Genomic DNA, 20,846 nt, shown 5'->3' with positions numbered 1-20,846 from the left:
GCCGCCGCCTACCGGCCGCCCCCGCGTCACAGGCACGTGGGGCCCGCTCCCCCCAATCCCGGCTCCGATACCCCCAAGCCAGGTCCGGACTTCGAGACCCTGCCCCGGGCGTCCGTAGTGCGGACGCCTGCCCCTCCGCTCTAAACCAGTCCCGACTCTGGAAATTCCCCAGTGCAGCCCTTCCCCAAGTCCTGCAACCTATTCCTTCAAGCGCGCTCCCCCAAACTCTCCCCAAACCCTCCCCGACCCGGATTCAGAGCTGTGAGCGGCCACAGCCCTCCAGGGGCACCTCTGCATTCCACCAGCCGGTGGCGACGGTGGCGACGGCCAGCCGCTGGAGTGACCGGGGTCTGCCGGGGGGCGGGGTCCAGGCGGGAGGAGCGCGGCCCCGCCACCGAGAGTGCTGTCAGCGGCCAGCAGCCGGTCCCCGATACCGAGGCCGCGGGCTCCGGCGCTGCCGGGTGCAGACTGGAGGGGCCCCCTTCGGGTCCCCGCCCAGACCAGAGCTGCGCACGCGCACTGGGCCCGTTTTAGAAAGCCGTGAGGGACAACTGTCCCCATCGTCCCCAGAAATCCCAAGGCCCAGATTGGGCCCAGCTCATTCCAGGCTGAATAGGAGGCTGTTCCTCTTCATTTACCAAACCGAGGGACAGCCGGCCTCCCTTTCCCTTAAACTACAGTGTAACGCTTCTCACCTTTTCCATGAGACAATGAAGGAAACGTATCTTCTTCCCTAAACTATGGAAACCCCAGTCTATCGATTCCCTTCAAACTAAGAGGGATCCACCCAACCTCTTCCCCAAACCTGAGGGGGCATTCGGCTTATCTTGCCCCAAACTGAAAAGGACCGTTTCCACTTTTCATTCAAGCTGAAGGGCAACCCATCCCCGTTCTTCCCTAAAATTGAGGGTAACGTTCTACCTCGCCGCCAAACTGAGTCATCCCATCCTTTTCCCAGAATTAGGGGCACCCTTACCTCTTTTTCCTCCAACTAAAGGTAAATGATCCCACCTCTTCCTTCGAATCGAGTGTAATCTATTTTCACTTCTTGCTCTAAACTGAAAGGGACCCATCTACCTGCTTTCTCCAAATGAGGGAAGCCCATCCACTTCATCCCTCAGCTGAAGGAATCAGGACCTTCTCGCCCCTAAACTGAGGGGGACCTGACGGGCCACGATCCGAAGAAACTTGCACCCCACCTTGCCCTAAAGAGAGCGCAGCCTCACCGCCCCCAAGCCCAAAGAAAGCCTCCCCGTGCTCCGCGCGCTCTCGAAGTGGGTGAGGGGCGCGCGAGCTCGGGTTTTCCCCCAGACTAGCCAGTGAACTAACAGGACCATGATCGCGCCCTCTGAGTGGCTGGCTGCAGTCTCCGCCACCGGCAGCGGTTGCCCACCCCTAGCCTCCGGAGACTACTATTGGCTCCACCCCCTTCCTCCGCCCCGCCTCCGCCTGGCTCCGCCCCTCTTCTTCGGCGTCCGGCCCGGTCCCGCCCAGGCTGCGAGCTAGTTGAGGAGACGCCGCGGCGCGGCCGGGACCCGCCCGGAGGCGCACTGAGCGAGCCACTGGCGGAGCCATGGCCGGCCAGGAAGACCGCGGGGACGGGGAGCCGGTATCAGTGGTGACCGTGCGGGTGCAGTACCTAGAGGACACCGACCCTTTCGCATGTGCCAACTTCCCGGAGCCGCGCCGGGCCCCCACCTGCAGCCTGGACGGGGCGCTGCCCCTGAGCGCGCAGATACCCGCGCTGCACCACCTGCTGGGGGCGCCGCTCAAGGTAAGGGGAGCCGGAGAAAGGTTGGGGGCGACCGAGGGTTCAGGGTCAGCGCCATGAAAGCCTTTGGGAGCCCCTCGAGGAGAGGCTGGAGCGGGTGCGCTCCTCCGGGAAAGTTTTGTACTGGGGACCCAAGGTACACGTTGCCCGGCTTGTTGGGGAACGCCTCTCAAGCTGAGGGAAGCTGAAGAAGGGAGGATGGGAGCTTGTACTCTGCGGCACCCAGGCTGGTCCTCGAAATGAGGCCCACCTGGGGAGGCGCTCGGGGTCCGCTCGCTGCCAGTCGGCCTGGTTAACTGCTCTGGATAGGGTGGCGTGCGTGTTTGCGCGGTAGCGGACTTAGGAGACGGAGCTGGGGATAGAACAGCTTTCACCTGCTTCAGGTCAGGTGGGGGTGGGACCACGAGGAGGGCGGACCCGGGGCGGGCCGCTGGAGGTGTCTGGAGGTTGGATTGGGTCCAGCCGGACGGCGTGTTGTCCCTGCCTGGTGAGGCCCGGCTGGGGAGTGCCGGTGGAGAAGAGTCTTCACGGGCTGAGGGGAGTTCCCGGGAAGCGGCCTGGCCCGGGACACCCCGAGCGCGGGAGGCTGCACTGGTGGAAGAGCCCTTTGAGTCACCGCCCCCACCATCTCGTACAGCTGCCGCCGCCGGCCGGGAAGCTGGAAGGGAGGGAGCGGGCCGGGCTAATTTTAAACCGCCGGCCTGCCCTCGTTTGCCTGCACCCCAGAACCGACTCGTGCACAGTGTCGGGAGAGGCCCTTTTCCAGATGGCCCGCCCTACCTCCCCTCCTGCTCGCTGCGCTCAGTCCCCCGCAGGCAGCCTTTTCCGGCGCACTCGCAGGCACCCGGTTTCCGGGCCAGAACTCTGGGAGGCACACAATCACCTCCCGGGGTGCCCCGCCAGCCAGGCAGCACCAAGTGGTGAGGAAGAGAAGAGAGAGTTGGTGGAGATGCCCTCCCCTGATCCCAGGCTTAGCTGGGCGCCGAGTTGCGCAAACTTGCCCCCCGGGCCTGGGGTCTCCCCTGGAATGTGCCCCAGGCGCCAGGCCCCCAGCTTACATTCCTAGCGCTGCGGGCCTGCCCCGCCTCCGAGCGCGGGCGGGAGAAGTGCTGAGACTATTGGCCTGGGGAGTAGCGCGTGTGAGCAAAGCCCAGGCTTTCAAGGACAAAGATTGAAGATAGCAGCACATTGCCCTCTCCAGAGTTTTGATGCGACCCCTTCTTGTCCTGCCCTGTTCAAAGGGGCAAACTGAAGTGGACCTAAAAGGAGCACCTCCAGCCAGAGGCCACCTCCCATTCACAATGGACTCTGGGGAGAGAGGGGTGCTGAACTGAGGCCAGGTTCCTGCCTCCAAGCTCCTGGAACTCCTAGTACTGAAATAAGCCTGGAGCACTACAGAGAACATAGTATTCCTCCCACCCCGGACTCGAGGACAGAACTTAGCCCTAACACCCCTCTTCCCAATTAGGGGCAAGTTTGGGAGGTCAGCTACAGGAAAAAGGATCAAAATTACCCCTTGCCTCTCCCCCTCATTTAGGGACCCATCACCACCACCCCTTCAACCAGGGCTCTGCCCTCTGTTCTCTGCTCCCTAGCTGAGAGCTACGATAATGCATTAAGTACCCCCCAACTCGGTCCTTCTTGGTCTTCCCACTTTCAGAACTCCCACCTGGTGTGCCTGAGGACTGCCATACCCCCCACAGGCAGACTATGGGGGCCTGCACACTGGGTTACCACTGTGCTTGGAGCCAGGACTCCCTGGGGCTGGCAGCTCTGCCAGGAATGGTCAGCTGCACTGTGAGTTGCTCATCCCAAATATAAACTGTGACCACAGCCCCAGAATAGAAGGCCAGAGGAAGAAGGGCTGAGAGTAGGGCAGGGGCAGGGACATCAGAGAGCTGAGGGAGGGGGAGCAGGGCTCCTCCTTGTAGGAAATGTCAACAGCTGGTCCCTCCCCTAGTCCTATAAGTGGGTGGCCCAGGGGCACAGACATGACTCAGGCCTGCTCCACAGCCCTCTAGAGGGGAGAGGTGGCCCAGAAACCCAGGCATCCCCGTCCCAGGCTGTAGAGCAAAATAAGAGGGAGGGGTTCTGTGCTCACTGTTTCAGCCTCTGCACAGTTATCCAGCAGGAGAACAGTTCACAGCCAAATGACCTCTGCCTCCCATTCTGGCCACTGACGCCCATCGTCCCCCCCATACCCTGCCCCTTCCCTGGGAATGTACAGAGGCCCAGCCCACTTTCCCTCTGTGGCTCCACCCACACACACCCCACTGGGCTGTGGCTTGCCTATAGAGTTCCCCTGGGGGCTTCCTTTTTAAATGTTTCAAAGCTCTCAGGTCTGAAAAGGCCTTGCTCATTTCCTCCCAGTCTAGGAGGAAGCTCCTGGCCACAGCCTCTGACTCATCTCCTGGCCCTGGGGGGTGGGATAGGGGGTGTCCTGGCAGTGCCTTGGGTCATGTGTGGTGTCTCCAGGGGAACTCAGGAATATCTGTCTCCCCTCTGTGCCAGAGCCCAGGGACCTGCCCCTGCCCCAGGGGAGAACCTGGCCCTCTGGCCCTGCCTCATTGTTTTACCCAGAGCTGCCCAGTCCCACCCTCCCTGCTACCCTGTCCCACTCTCCCGTGCTACCCCTTTGCCCTTCTGGGCCTGCCTCACGAGCCCCTCCCTGATATCCAAAGGCCCTGCCACATCTGGGATAGCACAGACTCCTTTCTCCCTGGGCTCTGGGCAGAGGGACCTGGGTACTGCTCTGACCCTCATGCAAAGGCCAGATGAGCCCCCTATTCCTAGCAGCAGAGATAGCCCTAGCAATCTGTTCATTACCAGCAACTTTGTTTCCCCAACTGCTGCTAAACATTAGAGCGGAGCAGGGGTGGTACTTGTTTCCTGACCTTGCCCATCCCTACTCCAGCCTCAGTTTATCCCTAAGGAGCAGTTGTGACAAAGGGGCTAAAGTGTGAACCTGACCTTCTGGGACAGGGACCAACTGGAGGGGTCCCAGAAGACTCTTAAGGGTAAGATGGGGTGCTCTGGTGATGAACTGAGCCCTTTCCTTTTTTGTTGTGGAGGTCTCTTTGGGAGACTATAGAAGATTGTGATGTGGGCATGAGTCATGGTCTCCTCCCATCTTTCCCTGGGGCCATCATGTCCAGTCTGTTCATTCTGGGTTGCAGCCTGGTAAGGGACCCGAACTTAGTCCTGGCAGAAGTACGCACTGTTACCCCAATGTGTATGATGTGTGTGTGTTCATTTGTGTTCCCTTGCTGGAACTAAGAGGACCAGTTTGGGGTATTTGTACAGTTCAGAAAGCTGAGGGGCGGTCTCCAGCCCTCACTCCACCTCCCCTGCAGGGTTCCCTGGAGCACTTCCAAAGTCCATTGGCCCAGGATCTAGGTCAGTTAGCCCTGGTTCCATTCAGCCTGGGGCAAATTCACAGAATTTCTGAGCCTTGGTTTCCTCACCTGTAAAAGGATTATCAGGAGAATCAAAGGAACCAGGCAGCCCAGTGTGTGACACAGAGGAGGCGTAACAAATGTGGGCTTCCCTCCTCAAGACCCATTCATGTCATCTCATTCAGGAAGCCAAGGTCCAGTTGGAGACCCAAGATAAAAGGGAAGGAGGGGGCTGTCCCTGGTGGCGCAGTGGTTGAGAGTCCGCCTGCCGATGCAGGGGACACGGGTTCGTGCCCTGGTCCGGGAAGATCCCACATGCCGCGGAGCGGCTGGGCCCGTGGGCCCGTGGGCCCGTGGGCCCGTGAGCCCGTGAGCCCGTGAGCCCGTGAGCCCGTGAGCCGTGGCCGCTGAGTCTGCGCATCCGGAGCCTGTGCTCCACAACGGGAGAGGCCACAACAGTGAGAGGCCCGCGTACCGCAAAAAAAAAAAAAAAAAAAGGGAAGGAGGGTCATCAGAACACAGGGTCTTACATTTTTAAGAAAGGAGAAGAAAAAGGTAGTTAACAAATTATTTCCTAAAACAAGAGTCCTTCAGCATGTAATTCTGCACTATTCTCCATCTTCCTTGCCCCTGGCATTCTCACTCGATTATATTGTTATGAAAAATATTGGGTAGTAGGCAACATGGTGTCCTAAGCTTGTAAAACCATATGTAACAAGTTGGTTTGGGCTGCCAGAAAAGCCTAGCCCAAGGAATCAAGAGAAAAGTGGGCTGGGGCAAGGTAGGGGTAGGAGATTAAGAGGTACAAGCTACTATATATAAAATAAATAAGCTACAAGGATATATTGTACAGCACAAGGAATATAGCCAATATTTTATAACAATTTTAAATGGAGTATAATTTTTTTTTTTCTTTTGGCCATGCTGCGCAGCTTGTGGGATCCTGGTTCCCTGACGACCAGGGGTAGAACTCAGGGCCCAGGCGGTGAAAGCGCGGAGTCCTAACCACTGGACCGCCAGGGAATTCCCAAGTATAATCTTTAAAAATTGTGGATCACTATGTTGTACGCCTGAAACTTATACAATATTGTAAATCTACTATACCTCAATAAATAGAAACAAATAAATAGAGAAAAGTGGGCTGGAGGCTGAAGCGCGGAGCTGAGCCTGGGAAGAATGAGGGAGAGACTCCACCCCAAGACAAACATCAGAGAAGTGTGGAAGACAAGAGCCAGGAGGGAGTCCAACATGTGGGCCTACACTGACCCTGTGCTGACCCCAAGTACTGTCCTCAGGGACTAGGGTTTGGGCTTACGCCAGCCTGGCCCAGTCCCAGGGTGTGAGAAACAAGGCCCAGGGGTTTAGCGCTCAGAAGGGTGACCCCAGGATGGGTCTAGAGATTGTCATACAGAGTGAAGTAAGTCAGAAAGAGAAAAACAAGTATCGTATATTAACGCATACATGTGGAACCTAGAAAAATGCTACAGAAGAACCAGTTTGCAGGGCAGAAATTGAGACACAGATGTAGAGAACAAATGTATGGACACCAAGGGGGGAAAGTGGCAGGGGGTGGTGGTGATGGGATGAATTGGGAGATTGGGACTGACATATATACACTAATATGTATAAAATAGATAACTAATACGAACCTGCTGTAAAAAATAAATAAATAAAATTTAAAAAAATTTTTTTAAAAAGGGTGACTTCAGGAAGGGGCCAGTGGTGTGAGGGACAAGCAACACCCAGCTGGCAGGAAGTCTCCGCTCCTTGGAGCTTGCCTGACCCTGCTCCCCGCTCCATCTCCACCCGGGACAGACAGTTAAGGGTGGGGGGCATTGTCCCGGAGGCTTTGGGCTGGCTGTTACCTCTGGACCTCCTCCCCAGAAATGGGGCCCTGGCAGGATAAGACAGGTGAAGTGGCTAGGGAGCCACTGCTACCACCACAGAGGGAAAGGGGCTCATGTGAGGAGGCTGGGGGTGGTAGAGCATTCAGTCTTCAGGACCGTGCCCCAAATGGATGCAGGTATTCTGGAAGGCGAGGGCCACGCTCAGCTCGCTTGGAATTAGAGCCTGCAACTGTGCGTGCAGGAGGGGAAGAGTGCTTGCTGGATCTGAGCTTTCTGTGGGTGTGCTTCTCACCTGTGCGTGGCCAGTAGCATATATATACCCTGCCTGACTGTATTCTTGGGTATGTAAGCTACTCCCAGGTGGAATCTGCTCACTCCTCCAGTGTTTACCTTTACAGCACCCCACCCCTCCCCTTTCTTAGCACCCGTGGCAGTTGTGCTTCTACATTTATTTGTGGCCTTTTTCTGAGTCAGACCTGCCTGCCTCCCCAGCGGGGTTGGAAGACAGGGAAGGCAGAGGCAGTATCTTGTTCCCTGCTATGTCCTCAGCACCTAAAACCAGCCTGGCTCGTGAATATTTGAATGAACGAGCTATTCTATATGTGTGTGATCTGGGGGGGTCTCTGAGGGGGGTTGTGACTTTGGGGGAAATATGTTTCTCTGGGGTCCCAGAGTCCTCCAGTCCAAGGCAGAAGGAGATGTAACTGTGCCTGGCTTGGGGGGGAGGGCGGTGGTTGGCTGCTGAGTCACCATGTGGGAAGAGGAGTCAGGAGGAATGTGGGGCTGCCCTCAGCTGAGCTGGCCCTGGACAAAGGACCCCAGCCCTGGGGCCTTGCTGCCCCATCTCAGGGCCCATTCCCAGTAGGCCCTGGAGAAGATGACTCTGCTCCCAGGGAGGGGAGAGAGGCCAGGCCTGCCCAAGGGAGGGCAGGCAGCCAAGCAGGAAGTGGGACAGAAAACAGGCTGGAGTGTTTGTCCTATGTCCCACGTCCCACGCAGGAGCCTGGGGGGGTGGGAAGGAGTGGGAGGTGTGGGTGTCACCAAAGGGCCTTACAGGCTGAACTCAGGCTCTCAGGCATGAGCGGGGGTACTAAGCAGAGGAGGGGTAGGGGCCGGAGCTGGACTCCCTTAACCCCAGGGGACCAAGGGCAGCTGGAAGTCCTTGGGCTGGGTCCAGAGCAGGGCAGGGCTGACAGAACATCAGAACAAATGTTGGGGTTGACTTTCCCAGTAAGATAGAGACCAGAAGACACTCTGCCTCCCCAGAGGTGGGCTTTCCCTGGGCCTCTCAAGAAGCGCCACCACTCAAGTCAAGGGAACTTTGCTGAGCCGTGCACACTGGCACTGCGCTACATGGTGTAGGCATCAGGGAGCGCACGGTGCTGCCCTCAGACTCTCCAGAGTCACCTCACTAGGCTTCTCTACAGGCACTTCTCAAGGGGCCAAGAGTCATCCTGGTGGTGGTGGTGGTGGTGGTGATGGTGGGAAGCCAGCTCAGGGGGGTGGGAGACATGGGCGGCAGACTCATGGGTGGAGCACCTGACTTGTTACGGTGCAGGTTCCAGGGACCCACTGTAGGCTGACTGAGTCAGACCCTAAAACCTGGTGTTTAATAGGCCTCTTGGAGGTCTCTGAGGTCCAGCTAGGACCATGGTGACTGTAGCCCACTTGGGGCAGGGCAAAGGCCCTCAGGCTTGGAGGGACTGGGAGCCCTTCTCCTCACTATCTTAACTCGGGGAGACACACGTCCCCCCTCTCAGCTGGGTTTGCACCTCCCAGCATTCTTAACACTTTCTCCCTGGGTGTTGAATGTTCACAGCTGCGAACTTCCTTGAAAGCAGGAACTTCCTCCTATTTTCTCTCCATTCCCCTTCCTCATTCATGTTCAGTAGCTCAACAACCATTTAGGGAGCACTTGCTTTGTGCTAAGTGCTGTGATAGGCTCTGCAGACATTGCATGGACAAGACAGACATGGTGCCTGAACCCAGAGAACACACAGTTAGTGGGGAAGGAGACTAGTGTCTAGGATGTGTGGAAGGCCTCAGACGAGGGTACACACAAGGGCTGGAGGGATTTGCATAGCATTGGCTAGAGGAGTCCAGGAAGGCTTTCCAAAAAAGCATTATCTGGGAATTCCCTGGCGGTCCAGTGGTTAGGACTCCACGCTTTCACTGCCAAGGGCGCAGGTTCTATCCCTGGTCAGGGAACTAAGATCCCACAAGCCGCATGGTGTGGCAAAAAAAAAAAAAAAAACATTATCTAATCTGAAACCTAAAGAATGGGTAGGTATGAGGCAGGAGAAAAGCTCTTTGAGCCACATGAGCTTTGCACATAGTAGGCCCATGAGAAATGACTGCTGAAGGAATGCATGGCTGTACACTGCAGGCCCTTGTGGTGTGTCTCTGCCAGCACCCTGAGTGGGAGGTAGGAGGTCATGGGGTCTCCATACGTACTCCTGCCACCTCTTCCGCAGCCCTGACAGCTGTTCCCTTTGCCCCCAGCTAGAGGACTGTGCCCTGCAAGTGTCTCCGTCTGGATACTACCTGGACCCTGAGCTGTCCCTAGAAGAGCAACGGGAGATGCTGGAGGGCTTTTTTGAAGAGATCAGGTCAGAGCTGATGGGGCCAGGAAGGCTAGGCTGGCTCCCACCCTTGCCCCCAGGCTGGAGGGGCTGGCTCAGGTGTCAGCAGCCAAGACACTTGATCTCTAGCCAGGGCTGTGGGTCTCCTCCTACCACCCCAGGGAACTGTGCCAGGGGAATCCCAAGGCCTGGCCAGTGCTACCTGCTGCCTGGGACCGGGGTGGGGGCTCTCCTACATACCTGAGATGCCTGTGTTCTTCAAACCCTCCTATCTGGACAACCCTTTGGCTTGGAGAAGCATCTGGGGAGAAAGGAGCTGTGGCCAGGTTCTGGCTGCCTTGGTGTGGGTGGAGAGACCCTGAGGAATGGGCTGGGAGCTGCTGACTGGGCTACTTGATTCCAGCAAAGGGCGGAAGCCTACTCTGATCCTGCGGACCCAGCTTTCTCTGAGAGTCAATGCCATCTTAGGTGAGTGTGTGAGGATATCAGCGTCGAGTGCCTCCCCTCCCCCCAGCCCCGGTTGTCTCCGTTTCTTTCAGGCGTGCGCTGGACAGCAGACAGAGTAGATGGGAGATGGGATGTGCGACTCCTCCCATTCCTATCCTGACCTCTTCTTCCAGGGCAGCTGCTAGACTGCGGTCGGGCTTGCCCAGAGTCAGGGAGTGGAGGAGGAGGTGGGGGGTTCAAGAGTACTAGAAGATTCTTTGATGGGGGGTTGTGGTTGTGTCCCAGTAGAAGGGGGTGGGGGGCTTGTGGTGTGTCCCCTTGAGGTTTCCATGCCCACCTACCTCTTGCAGAAAAGTTGTATGGCTCCAGTGGCCCTGAGCTCCGCCGCTCCCTCTTCTCACTAAAGCAGATCTTCCAGGTGAGGCCCAGAGGTGGGCTGGGGGTGAGCATCCAGGCTGAACCTCCCCCCACTAAACTCCCCCATGGTGCCTGCAGGAGGACAAGGACCTGGTGCCTGAATTCGTGCACTCAGAGGGGCTGAGTTGCCTAATCCATGTGGGCGCTGCTGCCGACCACAACTACCAGAGCTACATCCTCCGAGGTCAGCCTCACCCCTCCCCCATGACCCCTGCCTTCAGTGACCCCTTACTGACCTCTTCTTGTCCCTGTGTCCCCAGCACTAGGCCAGCTGATGCTTTTTGTGGATGGGATGCTGGGGGTGGTGGCCCATAGTGAGACCGTGCAGTGGCTGTACACACTGTGTGCCAGCCTGGTAAGTGGCCCTCCACCTAGCCATGTACCCTTTTCCCACTGCCTCTCTCTGGGCCTCAGTTTCCTCTTCTGCAAAGTGGTCTGGAATGGAGGGGGTCTGTAGCCCCTCTAAGCCTCAAAGTCACTTCAGTACCTGGGCCTAGAGATGGCTCTTTCTGCCTAGACTCTCCTCTCTGGGTCCAGCCCCAGGAGCCCTTCCCCCTCCCCACCAGGAACCAGCACAGGTCTGGCCCAAGCCCCACTCATGTATGGTGACCCCTTCCCCCCAGTCCCGCTTGGTGGTGAAGACAGCCCTGAAGCTGCTGCTGGTGTTTGTGGAGTACTCTGAGAGCAACGCACCACTGTTCATCCGTGCAGTCAACTCTGTGGCCAGCACCACGGGTCAGAAACTGTCCCTCCCTCCTCCATTGCTCAGGGCCCTCTCTCCTACTTGTTCCCATATGACTGCTCCCTATCTGGGTGACAGGTGCTCTTCCATGGGCCAATTTGGTGTCCATCCTGGAGGAGAAGAATGGCGCTGACCCCGAGTTGCTGGTGTACACCGTCACCCTCATCAACAAGGTGGGATAGGGGGAGCAAAGGGGGAGCCAGGTGCCATTCTGGGCCCCTCAGGCTCTTGACTTCTGCTCTCCATCAGCTTTAGCCTTGTCGTCCTATCCCCACCCTCCAGACTCTGGCAGCGCTCCCGGATCAGGACTCCTTCTACGACGTGACGGATGCACTGGAGCAGCAGGGCATGGAGGCACTGGTCCAGCGCCACTTGGGCACCGCGGGCACTGACGTCGACCTGCGCGCCCAGCTTATGCTCTATGAGGTGGGCTGGGCGGGCTGGGCTGTCAGGGCCCGAAGGCAGGAGAGAGGAGGGGAGGGAGGGAGGCCGTTCTCCAGTGCCCCACCCCACCTACTTGGGCCTCAGTCGCTCCCATCTGGGCTCAACTCTCTTAGAGCGCCCTGCGGTTGGAGGATGGGGACATGGAAGAAGCCGTCACAGGTGGGCGGCGCATCACCCGCCGAAAGCCTTCCTCAGAGGAGGGCAAGAGGATCCGCCGATCTCTAGAAGTGCGCTCCCCGGAGCCTGGGTAAGAACGAACTGCCTTGGCAGAGGCGGAGGGGTGGAACCGCCAGGAGGAGCCCTGCCTCCTGACAGGTCACATCTCCAGCTCCACAGGCCCCGCCTCACCAGTAGTCTCCACCTCCTCCTCCGCCAGCCCTGCCCTGCCGACCGGCCCCACCTCCAGCCCCGTAGGCCCCGCCCCACCTACAGGCCCCGCCTCCAGCGCCGTGGGCCCTGTCTCTGGCCTCCATACCACCTTGAGCCTCTTTCCTACCATCTCCGTGACGCCCTCACCCAACAGTTCCTGCGAGAGGAGCATCTACAAGTAAGTAGGGAGATAGAGCCTGTCCCGGGAGTCTTTCCTCCAACTGTCCCTCCACTCTGCGCTCCTCCACGGGCCCTCCGCCTCCTCTGCCCAAACTTCTCTGCCCAAACGCGTGCTTTCTTTCTCTTTCTTTCCAGACTTCACCAAACTGCTCCTGTTTGGTAAGTGACTGCTGGGGGGTGGGGTTCGGCTCTGACTGGACCTCCTCCTCCTGCGGCTTCTCTTCTTTCTGGCATTCTGCCTGTTTTGTCAACGTCATCTGTCTCTTTACCCCCTTCTGTCTTTCTCTGTCACTATCTCTGACTCTCCTGTTTTGCTCTGTCTTTGTCTTTTACTGCACCCTGTCCTGTGTCATGTCAGTCTCTCCCCTCCACTTCCAGTTTCCTCACATCATGCCTCCCCCTCTCCCTCCTCTTCCCACTGTGGCTGGGAAGGAACCCCTGATATCACTGCCCAGCTCTGTGTGGGTGTGAGCAACTGGGCTTTGGGGTGAAGCACGTACCACAATTACCATTTTTTCCTCTCATTCCCCCCTACCCAGGGCCCGTGAGAGCCCATCTGTCCCCCAGTTCCCTACTGGGCAGGCCAGGCTGGAGTAAGTACAGAGGCCAGCCTGCCAGGCCTGCCATGTGCTCAGGGCTTCAGCATTGCTTCCCCCAGCAGGGGTCCCATGTGCCTGATGCAGCCAGAGCTGGGGGACTCTCCCAGACTTATGTGTCCTCAGTTACCCAAGGACTAAGCACTAGGAAACAGTTCACTGGGGTCATAGAGGTCCCAGTGCTTTAACAGTTGACACCTTAACAGCTTTGATCAGTGATGAGGATGTGGACTCCCAACCTGGAGCCCATTCTCCTGTGTCCTAAACCCAGGATTAGGGCTAGGAGGGGATCTAGAGTGCTGTGTGGTGCGGAGGTGGAGGAGCAGCCTCCATCTAAGGGAAGGACAAAGACTGAGTGCCGACAGAGGCTGGAGGGACCAAAAAAGAGATGGGATCACCTTTATGACTTCAACATAAACTGAGTGCCTTTCGTTTACCAGGCCCTTTTCTGGGCATAGGCCATAGCTCTCAGAAGCTGCTAGACATGCCAAGGGGGGGGACAGCCTGGTGTGCCCATTGGGACAGGTATCCCCTCCCCCTGCTCTAAGGGTCCTTGTCTAGAATCAGAACAGTGAACATGAACAGCAGCAAGGTTGCAAGTTAGATGTTAAGTAGAACTTTTCCCTGTATGTTGAACTGGGAATACTGGGTTGGTAGTGACCCTCCCCAGATGTGGAAGACTGAACAGGGGCTGGCCTTGGGGTGGGGGTGGGGGGCAGGTCCCGGGTCTGCTCAGCGCATGGACTGTTCCCTGTGTGTCTGTGTGTGCCTGCAGTTAGGGGCAGTGCCCACCCTGGGCTGGGGTGTGTCAGACACCCTCACTGACAAGTCCCTCCCCCCAGAGCCCGGTTCCTGGAGAATGTAGCAGCAGCAGAAACAGAAAAGCAGGCTGCGCTGGCCCAGGGCCAGGCAGAGACATTGGCTGGAGCCATGCCCGATGATATCGATGGACACCCAGGTGAGCAGGTGGGTGGGCAGAATCCACCCATGTTGCCCTGTTGCTCCACAGAGGACGTGACACTGACGGCTGTTTCCCTTTTTCTAGACACCCAAGAATTACGGGGCTCCCCAGAACCAGCCCCTGCACCCGGAACACCCCAGAGCGCTGCCCCTCAAATCCTGCTCCGTACTCGGCACAGCCTCGAGCCAGAGCCCAAGGAGCCATTGGCCCCACCAAGCCCCAAGGCTGAGCCCATCCGGGAGCTCCCTACCAGCATACCCAGCCTCTGCATTGGGGACCTGGACTTCTCAGACCTGGGGGAGGATGAAGACCAGGACGTGCTGAACACGGAGTCTGTGGAGGCGGGGAAAGGGGTCCCGCCCCCGCCACCCCCGCTCCCGGGAGGCCCCCCACCTCCTCCGCCACCACCACCCCCACCCATCAAAAGCTCCTTCCCACCACCACCCCCAGCTGCCGCTCTTCCCCCCTCAGCACCTGATGGCCTAGCCCTTCCCACCAAGAGGAAGACAGTAAAGCTCTTCTGGCGGGAGCTAAAGCTGGCTGGGGTCCATGGAGGCTCTGGCAGCCGCTTTGGGCCCTGCCCCACCCTGTGGGCCTCACTAGAGCCTGTCTCGGTGGATACAGCCCAGCTAGAACACCTGTTCGAGTCCCGTGCCAAGGACGTGCTGCCTTCCAAGGTAAACGTGCCCTCGTCTGCAAGGTAACCCTAGGGGAGAGGGGAGGCAATCAGAGCTCAAGCGCCTGAACTGCTGGGGCTGCCACTCATTTCCCACCTGGGGAAACCGAGGCAAAGAAAGGAGTAGCGACTTGTCTGAGGTCCTTCAGTAAGGATTCAACCCAACCCTAACTAGCGTCTAAGCCCATCCCAAGGCCTTACACATCCCAGATCCCTGGTTGTGGGGTAATCCCACCATTTAGCCATTCAGAGTGGGGCCTTAGTGTGCCCTCTTAGATTGTTGCCCCAGTTAGACCCTTTCCCAATCTTACACTGCCCTTCCCCCAATTTCAAAGAAAGCTGGTGAGGGCCGCCGCACAGTGACCACCGTGCTGGACCCCAAGCGCAGCAACGCCATCAACATCGGCCTAACCACGCTGCCACCTGTGCACGTCATTAAGGCTGCCCTGCTCAACTTTGATGAGTTTGCTGTCAGCAAGGATGGCATTGAGGTAGGGATACCCAGCTAAGGGTGCAGCAAGTCCGGCCCTCTCCTTTGGTCAGTGGGCATTTCCTGTCCCTCCAGTGGTGGGCATGGGCTTGGCATTTCCCCAGATTCTGGGGCTGCCCCAGATGACCTAGGGAGGAGTCAAGACCAATACCTGAGGCCTCAGGCCAGCACTGAGTGGCCTATGTGGGCCGGTGGGTGCATTCTCAGAAGCTACTGACCATGATGCCCACAGAGGAGGAGCGGCAGAAGATCGAGGAGGCCCAGCTGGCCAATCCTGACATACCCCTGGGCCCAGCCGAGAACTTCCTGATGACTCTCGCTTCCATCAGGGGCCTGGCTCCCCGCCTACAACTCTGGGCCTTCAAGCTGGATTATGACAGCATGGAGCGGGTACCTGGGTCATGGGATGGGACAGGCACTGGGGACAGGTGAGCATGATGACCACGTAGTCTGAGTCCCTGGTCTCCCACACCAGGAAATTGCAGAGCCACTGTTTGACCTGAAAGTGGGCATGCAACAGCTGGTGCAAAATGCCACCTTCCACTGCATCCTGGCCACCCTGCTGGCTGTGGGCAACTTCCTCAACGGCTCCCAGGTGAGCTGAGAGCACATGAGGTCGGGGCCCGGGGCTCTGGAGCCAGCCAGCCTCAGGCTCAGACGGGGTCCTTTCAGAGCAGCGGCTTTGAGCTGAGCTACCTGGAGAAGGTGTCAGAGGTGAAAGACACGGTGCGCCGACAGTCACTGCTGCATCATCTCTGCTCCCTGGTGCTCCAGACCCGGCCTGATTCCTCTGACCTCTACTCAGAAATTCCTGCCCTGATCCGCTGTGCCAAGGTCAGCACCTGCCATGAGGCTTGACTAAGACTGGCCATAGCATGAGGGAGCACTGCTTCTCTCCCTAAGTGGGCTGCTGGGCCAGGGCTTGCTTAGGCTACAGGCATGCACGTGGGCTGTGTCCTCTAGCAGAAACTCTTTCTTCTATTGGTATGGCTACACCTACTCTGTCTTTAGGTCTGTTTAGCTGCCACTTACCCCAAGAAACCTTCTCCGTTCTCCACTGCATCAAATGGACTTGTCTCTTGCATCAGACTGTGAGCTTTTGGAGGGCAGGGGCCGGATCTTGGCTGTGTCCTCAGGGCCCAGGCTAATCAGCCCAGCACAGAGGCAGCTCAGGTGGTGTCTTTCTGTGGGGGGACAGCTTGTGTACTCCCTGCTTTTCCAGGTGGACTTTGAGCAGCTGACTGAGAACCTGGGGCAGCTGGAGCGCCGGAGCCGGGCAGCCGAAGAGAGCCTGCGGAGCTTGTCCAAGCACGAGCTGGCTCCAGCCCTGCGTGCCCGCCTCACCCACTTCCTGGCCCACTGTACCCGCCGTGTTGCCATGCTGAGGGTCGTGCACCGCCGTGTCTGCAACAGGTGGGGGCGTGGGCCAGAGAGAGGTAGGACTGCCACCACTATCCCTCAAACCCCAAGCAGGACTCACCACTCCTCCCCACCCCAACCTGGCTAGGTTCCACGCCTTCCTGCTGTACCTGGGATACACAGCGGAGGCAGCCCGTGAGGCGCGCATCATGCAGTTCTGCCACACGCTGCGGGAGTTCGCACTGGAGTATCGGACTTGCCGGGACCGGGTGCTGCAGCAGCAGCAGAAGCGGGCCACGTACCGTGAGCGCAACAAGACCCGGGGACGCATGATCACCGAGGTGGGTATCCCTTCCGGGTCTTGACTGCCACCCCCATGGTTTTCTTCCTCTACTCCCAACCCACCCCTTTCCTCTCTCCAGACAGAGAAGTTCTCAGGTGTGGCAGCTGGGGAAACCCCCAGCAACCCATCTATCCCAGTGGCTGTGAGCAGTGGGCCAGGAGAGGGTGATGCCGACAGTCATGCCAGCATGAAGAGTCTGCTGGCCAGCAAGCCTGAGGACACCACACATGGCCGCCGCAGCAGAGGTGGGATCTATGGCCGCTGGGGGCAGTGGGCTCTGGGGCCGCTTTGGCCTCACCTCCCTATCTGGCTCCCTCAGGCATGGTCCAGAGCAGCTCCCCAGTCATGCCCACAACAGTGGGGCCCTGCACTGTACCCCCAGAAGAACCTCCAGGCTCCGGTTTACCCAGTGACACTTCAGATGAGATCATGGACCTGCTGGTGCAGTCAGTGACCAAGAGCAGTCCTCGTGCCTCAGCTACTCGGGAACGCAAGCGTTCCCGTGGCAACCGCAAATCTTGTGAGTATTCCCCACACACCCACTGCCCACCTTAACTCCATCAACCCCCTCCAACCCTGCTCTGTCCTTGCAGTGAGACGGACGTTGAAGAGCGGGCTCGGAGAGGACCTGGTGCAGGCGCTAGGACTGAGCAAGGGTCCTGGCCTGGAAGTGTGAAGGTGCTGCCTCCACAATACCTATCTATCTGGGCCCCAGCCTGCAGTGCAGGAGACTATGGTGAGGAGGGACCACAGCACAATTCTGGGCCTCTTCTCAACTCGAGGGCCAGTGGCTGCATTCTCAGAAGGGAGAATGGCCCGTGGCCAGCGCCGTGAGCAGTATTAGCTGTGCGTGCCTCTGTGCGTGTGCGTGTGCATGTAGGAGCTCCCTGGACACGTGGAGCATAATAAAGTTTTCCTAGCCAATCCAAGAGCCTTTTTCTTCTTTCAAAGCACCCACCACACTGTGCCTGTAGCAGAAGGAAAATACCAAAGGACTGGCTGTTCCTGCCTTATCTCTATCACCCACACAGCCATTATCCACATTATAAGCCATTTATTCACCAATCCTATACCTTAGACTACCTTTGGCCCTTGGGCTAGGCCCTCATTGCTCCTGGCATGGAGGCCATGTAGCCTGACTGATTGATAGAGCCACCCGGGGCCCAGAAACCTGTAGCCACAACGTCAGTGGCTATAACCGCTTCATCTGCCGCCGCTCCTGTCGGCGCTGCCGTTTCTCGTTGTGCTCTGGTGCTGGGGCGCCACTGTCTGCTGTAAACCAAGGGCCCAGTACATTGACCCACAGGAGGTAAAGGGCTCTCCCTGGCGCCTAGGAGAGAAAAGGGAGCTTGAAGCCAGGTGCAGGAAATGAAAGAAGAGAAGGGGTAGACGCCCCAGCTCCTCGTTGGGAGCCCCACGACCCACGTACCAGAAGCCAGAAGGACCAGATGTAGAGGGAGAAGCAGCTGAGCACCTGCACAATAGCTGTCAGTAGGATCACATCTTTAAGGTGCCTGTGGATAGAAGGGAGGCTGCAACGGCCAAAAGCAGTGGACGGAGAATTCCCTGGCGGTCCAGTGGTTAGGCCTCCGTGCTTTCACTGCTGAGGGCCCAGGTTCGATCCCTGGTCGGGGAACTAAGATCCCACGAGACGCACAGAACAGCCAAAAAAAATTTTTTTTTTAATTAAAAAAACAGGGGCTTCCCTGGTGGCACAGTGGTTGAGAGTCCGCCTGACGATGCAGGGGACACGGGTTCGTGCCCAGGTCCGGGAAGATCCCACATGCCACGGAGTGGCTGGGCCCGTGAGCCGTGGCCGCTAAGCCTGCGCATCCGGAGCCTGTGCTCCACAACAGGAGAGGCCACAACAGTGAGAGACCCACGTACCGCAAAAAAAATAAAAAATAATAGATGGGCCCTAGTTCAACTCCCTTCCACCCTCTTCAAGTCACAGGTAGCTGTGGGTCTTGGGCCCCAGCACCCCAGCCCTGGCGCCGCTCACCTGGGCTGACAGCGGGGGACACTCACTCTGCCATGCCCTGCTCCATGTTGAGATCCATTCCACCATCCATCAGGGCCCCATCCTCAGAGAAGGCTGCCCTTGCCATCGAGCTCATAGAGTGGTAGCTGGCTCCGTATACTGCCAGACTAAAGCCCAGGGCCATCTGCCGAACAAGAATGGGGGTATCAAAGGCCAGCCACTGACCCTATGTGCTTACCCACTTCCCAGGATGCAGGACACTTACCCAGGCCCAAAATGAAGCAGATGAGTAGAAGAAGACCAGGGTGACAAGACAGTAAATGGCCTGTAAGCAGACACAGAATCAGGCTGTGATCGAAAGCTTACTAGGGACTTCCCTGGTGGCACAGTAGTTAGGAATCCGCCTGCCAATGCAGGGGACACTGGTTCGATCCCTGGTCTGGGAGGATCCCACATGCTGCGGAACAACTAGGCCCATACACCACAACTACTGAAGCCCACGTGCCTAGAGCCCGTGCTCCACAAGAGGAGCCACCGCAATGAGAAGCCCGCGCACTGCAACGAAGAGTAGCCCCCACTTGCCACAACTAGAGAAAGCCCATGCACAGCAACAAGGACCCAATGCAACCATAAATAAATAATAAAATTTTTAATGAAAAAGAAATCTAAAAAGCTTACTAAACCATGGACCTCCCTCGACTCTGACCAAGATATTAGGCCAGGTGATGAAAGAAGACAAGTCGCTTCTTATACGGGTGGGGGAAGAGGCCTGCTTCCTGAATACCCAGACTCCCCTCTGACATTTCAGCCCAGGAAAGAAGCCCCTCTGTATTTAGGATGGGAAGGGCTCTCCAGTCAATCTGAGACTCACACCCTCATTTCGTTTTTGGTTTTTTGTTTTGACTATTCAGCACTTTCTCTGTGCCAGGGTCCTTTCTCATCTACTTTTAGTTGGAGTTTTCTTCTGGAGCTTTAGCTGTCATACACTGCCACCACTCCACCCCACCAAACAGAGCTGAGGGCTATGGAACATTGGGTGGGCACAGAAGCAAGGAGGGAGGCACTTACATTGGCCCCCAGTATGATTCGCAGGTAGAACTTCAAGGTCTCTTTGTTCTCCTCAAATATCTGCTTCTTCCCTCTCGTGCCCACTTTGCCCTTGGGCTGAAGAGAGATGACGAGATGCTGTCAGAACCCTCATCAGCCAGGGTCTTCCTTATCCTCCCCACCATTCCGGTTAGCTACAGAGTTTCATCTGCACCTCAGCCGAGTCTCCGTGGTGCTCAAAGCTAGCACAATTCTTGGGATGTCCACCCCTCCTCCAAACCATCCTGCTTAGGGCTGACAGCATCTTTCCAGCACACCCAGCAATGACCGCCTCCTGCTCGGGCTGGGAACAATCCAACACTAGGCTGGTATCTCCTGAATCCTCTGATAAGGCTCAGTTTTGGGCTGACAAACCCTTCAGAGGGGATCGTTGAGGGGGCTTGAATGGCGACCCTCTCCGGCCTCTACTAGAGTAAACCAGATCTGGGCTAACGTCTACCCCACCTCAAGCCCCTCAGATCTCCAGCTAGTCCTGACACTGTCTGGTACTGACGCCCACCCCTCTCCGGCACCAGCTCTGGTACCTCTCCACTCCCCCCCTTAATCTAGTACGGTCCAGCCACCGGATGGCACCTCCCCCTGGCCGACCCACTGCCCTTGATGTCCTTCCTCTGTTTTCAGTCTCCCGCCCCGAGAATGCTTTGCCTTGCGGACCCCGCCCTACTCGCCCTCCTTACCGCCATGGTGCGACGCAAACACCCAGCCGGGGAAAGATGGGAGAGCGACCGAAACAGCACTCAGTAGGGACCACATCTGCTGCACAGGCACTTCCGGTGCAGACCCAAATCGTAAGCAACTGGGACGGAAGTGGGAAATCCACGTCCTTCCCAAGCTCCGCCCGCCAGAGTCGGCGGGACTTCACTTCCCAGAAAGCCTTGCGCGGGGGCGGAGGCGGCAGGGACGCGATGGCTGAATCTCTGCCCTGGAGGTGAGAGGAGGCCGCCCTCAGGCCTAGCTCGGGACAGGCCCCGCCCTCGGGGTCCCAGGCTGTGGGGAGCGGCTGTCTGACAGCTCGCCTTGGCCCCGCCCGTCTGGCGGAAACAACCAGCCCGGGAGATCCAAGGACCTGCTGGCTATGGGTAACGGCCCCGCCTTTGGGCCACCCCATCCCCTTACCTTGGGCGACCATCCTCTCCTTC

The 20,846-nt window shown here is 57.9% G+C and overlaps 2 protein-coding genes across 3 annotated transcripts; one reads left to right on the top strand and one right to left on the bottom strand.

The window, feature by feature from the left end:
- Positions 1–1,573: 1,573 nt before the first annotated feature.
- FHOD1 (formin homology 2 domain containing 1) lies at positions 1,574–17,538 on the top strand. 2 transcript variants are annotated; one of them, XM_065898520.1, is made up of 24 exons: positions 1,574–1,774; positions 9,516–9,622; positions 9,999–10,063; positions 10,393–10,460; positions 10,538–10,643; positions 10,720–10,814; positions 11,083–11,194; positions 11,280–11,374; positions 11,484–11,627; positions 11,759–11,892; positions 11,974–12,192; positions 12,330–12,353; positions 12,734–12,787; positions 13,633–13,748; positions 13,836–14,428; positions 14,763–14,918; positions 15,125–15,307; positions 15,393–15,512; positions 15,590–15,751; positions 16,140–16,330; positions 16,425–16,617; positions 16,699–16,864; positions 16,939–17,139; positions 17,213–17,538. In XM_065898520.1, the coding sequence occupies exons 1-24, from the start codon at positions 1,574–1,576 to the stop codon at positions 17,293–17,295; spliced, it is 3,588 nt and encodes a 1,195-aa protein (XP_065754592.1). In that variant the 3' UTR covers positions 17,296–17,538. The 2 variants fall into 2 exon arrangements, with proteins under 2 accessions (XP_065754592.1, XP_065754593.1); XM_065898521.1 differs by lacking the exons at positions 12,330–12,353; positions 12,734–12,787.
- Positions 17,539–17,657: 119 nt separating this feature from the next.
- TMEM208 (transmembrane protein 208) lies at positions 17,658–20,494 on the bottom strand. Its single transcript, XM_065899187.1, has 6 exons — positions 20,385–20,494; positions 19,669–19,764; positions 18,866–18,925; positions 18,648–18,784; positions 18,049–18,133; positions 17,658–17,949 (listed from the first exon to the last, which is right to left on the bottom strand). Exons 1-6 carry the CDS (start codon positions 20,388–20,390, stop codon positions 17,812–17,814), a joined length of 522 nt encoding a protein of 173 aa, XP_065755259.1. The 5' UTR covers positions 20,391–20,494; the 3' UTR covers positions 17,658–17,811.
- Between the last annotated feature and the right edge of the window lie 352 nt (positions 20,495–20,846).

The sequence above is a fragment of the Phocoena phocoena genome, chromosome 20, assembly GCF_963924675.1.
Source record: "Phocoena phocoena chromosome 20, mPhoPho1.1, whole genome shotgun sequence".
NCBI classification, from domain to species: Eukaryota; Metazoa; Chordata; class Mammalia; order Artiodactyla; family Phocoenidae; genus Phocoena; species Phocoena phocoena.
The sequence above is the reverse complement of the archived record's forward strand: the minus strand, read 5'-3'. Positions and strand labels throughout refer to the sequence as shown.

What these genes read in the sequence shown, in the direction of transcription:
- FHOD1 (XM_065898520.1), top strand. Translation starts at nt 1,574, where the DNA reads ATGGCCGGCCAGGAAGACCGCGGGGACGGGGAGCCGGTATCAGTGGTG. An exon ending in GTGCGCTCCCCGGAGCCTGG is followed by an intron (nt 11,893 to 11,973) that starts GTAAGAACGAAC and finishes TCACATCTCCAG; the next exon opens with CTCCACAGGCCCCGCCTCAC. An exon ending in CACCGCCGTGTCTGCAACAG is followed by an intron (nt 16,331 to 16,424) that starts GTGGGGGCGTGG and finishes CAACCTGGCTAG; the next exon opens with GTTCCACGCCTTCCTGCTGT.
- TMEM208 (XM_065899187.1), bottom strand. An exon ending in GAATCATACTGGGGGCCAAT is followed by an intron (nt 18,926 to 19,668) that starts GTAAGTGCCTCC and finishes GTCTGCTTACAG; the next exon opens with GCCATTTACTGTCTTGTCAC. An exon ending in CTGCTTCATTTTGGGCCTGG is followed by an intron (nt 18,785 to 18,865) that starts GTAAGTGTCCTG and finishes CTTGTTCGGCAG; the next exon opens with ATGGCCCTGGGCTTTAGTCT.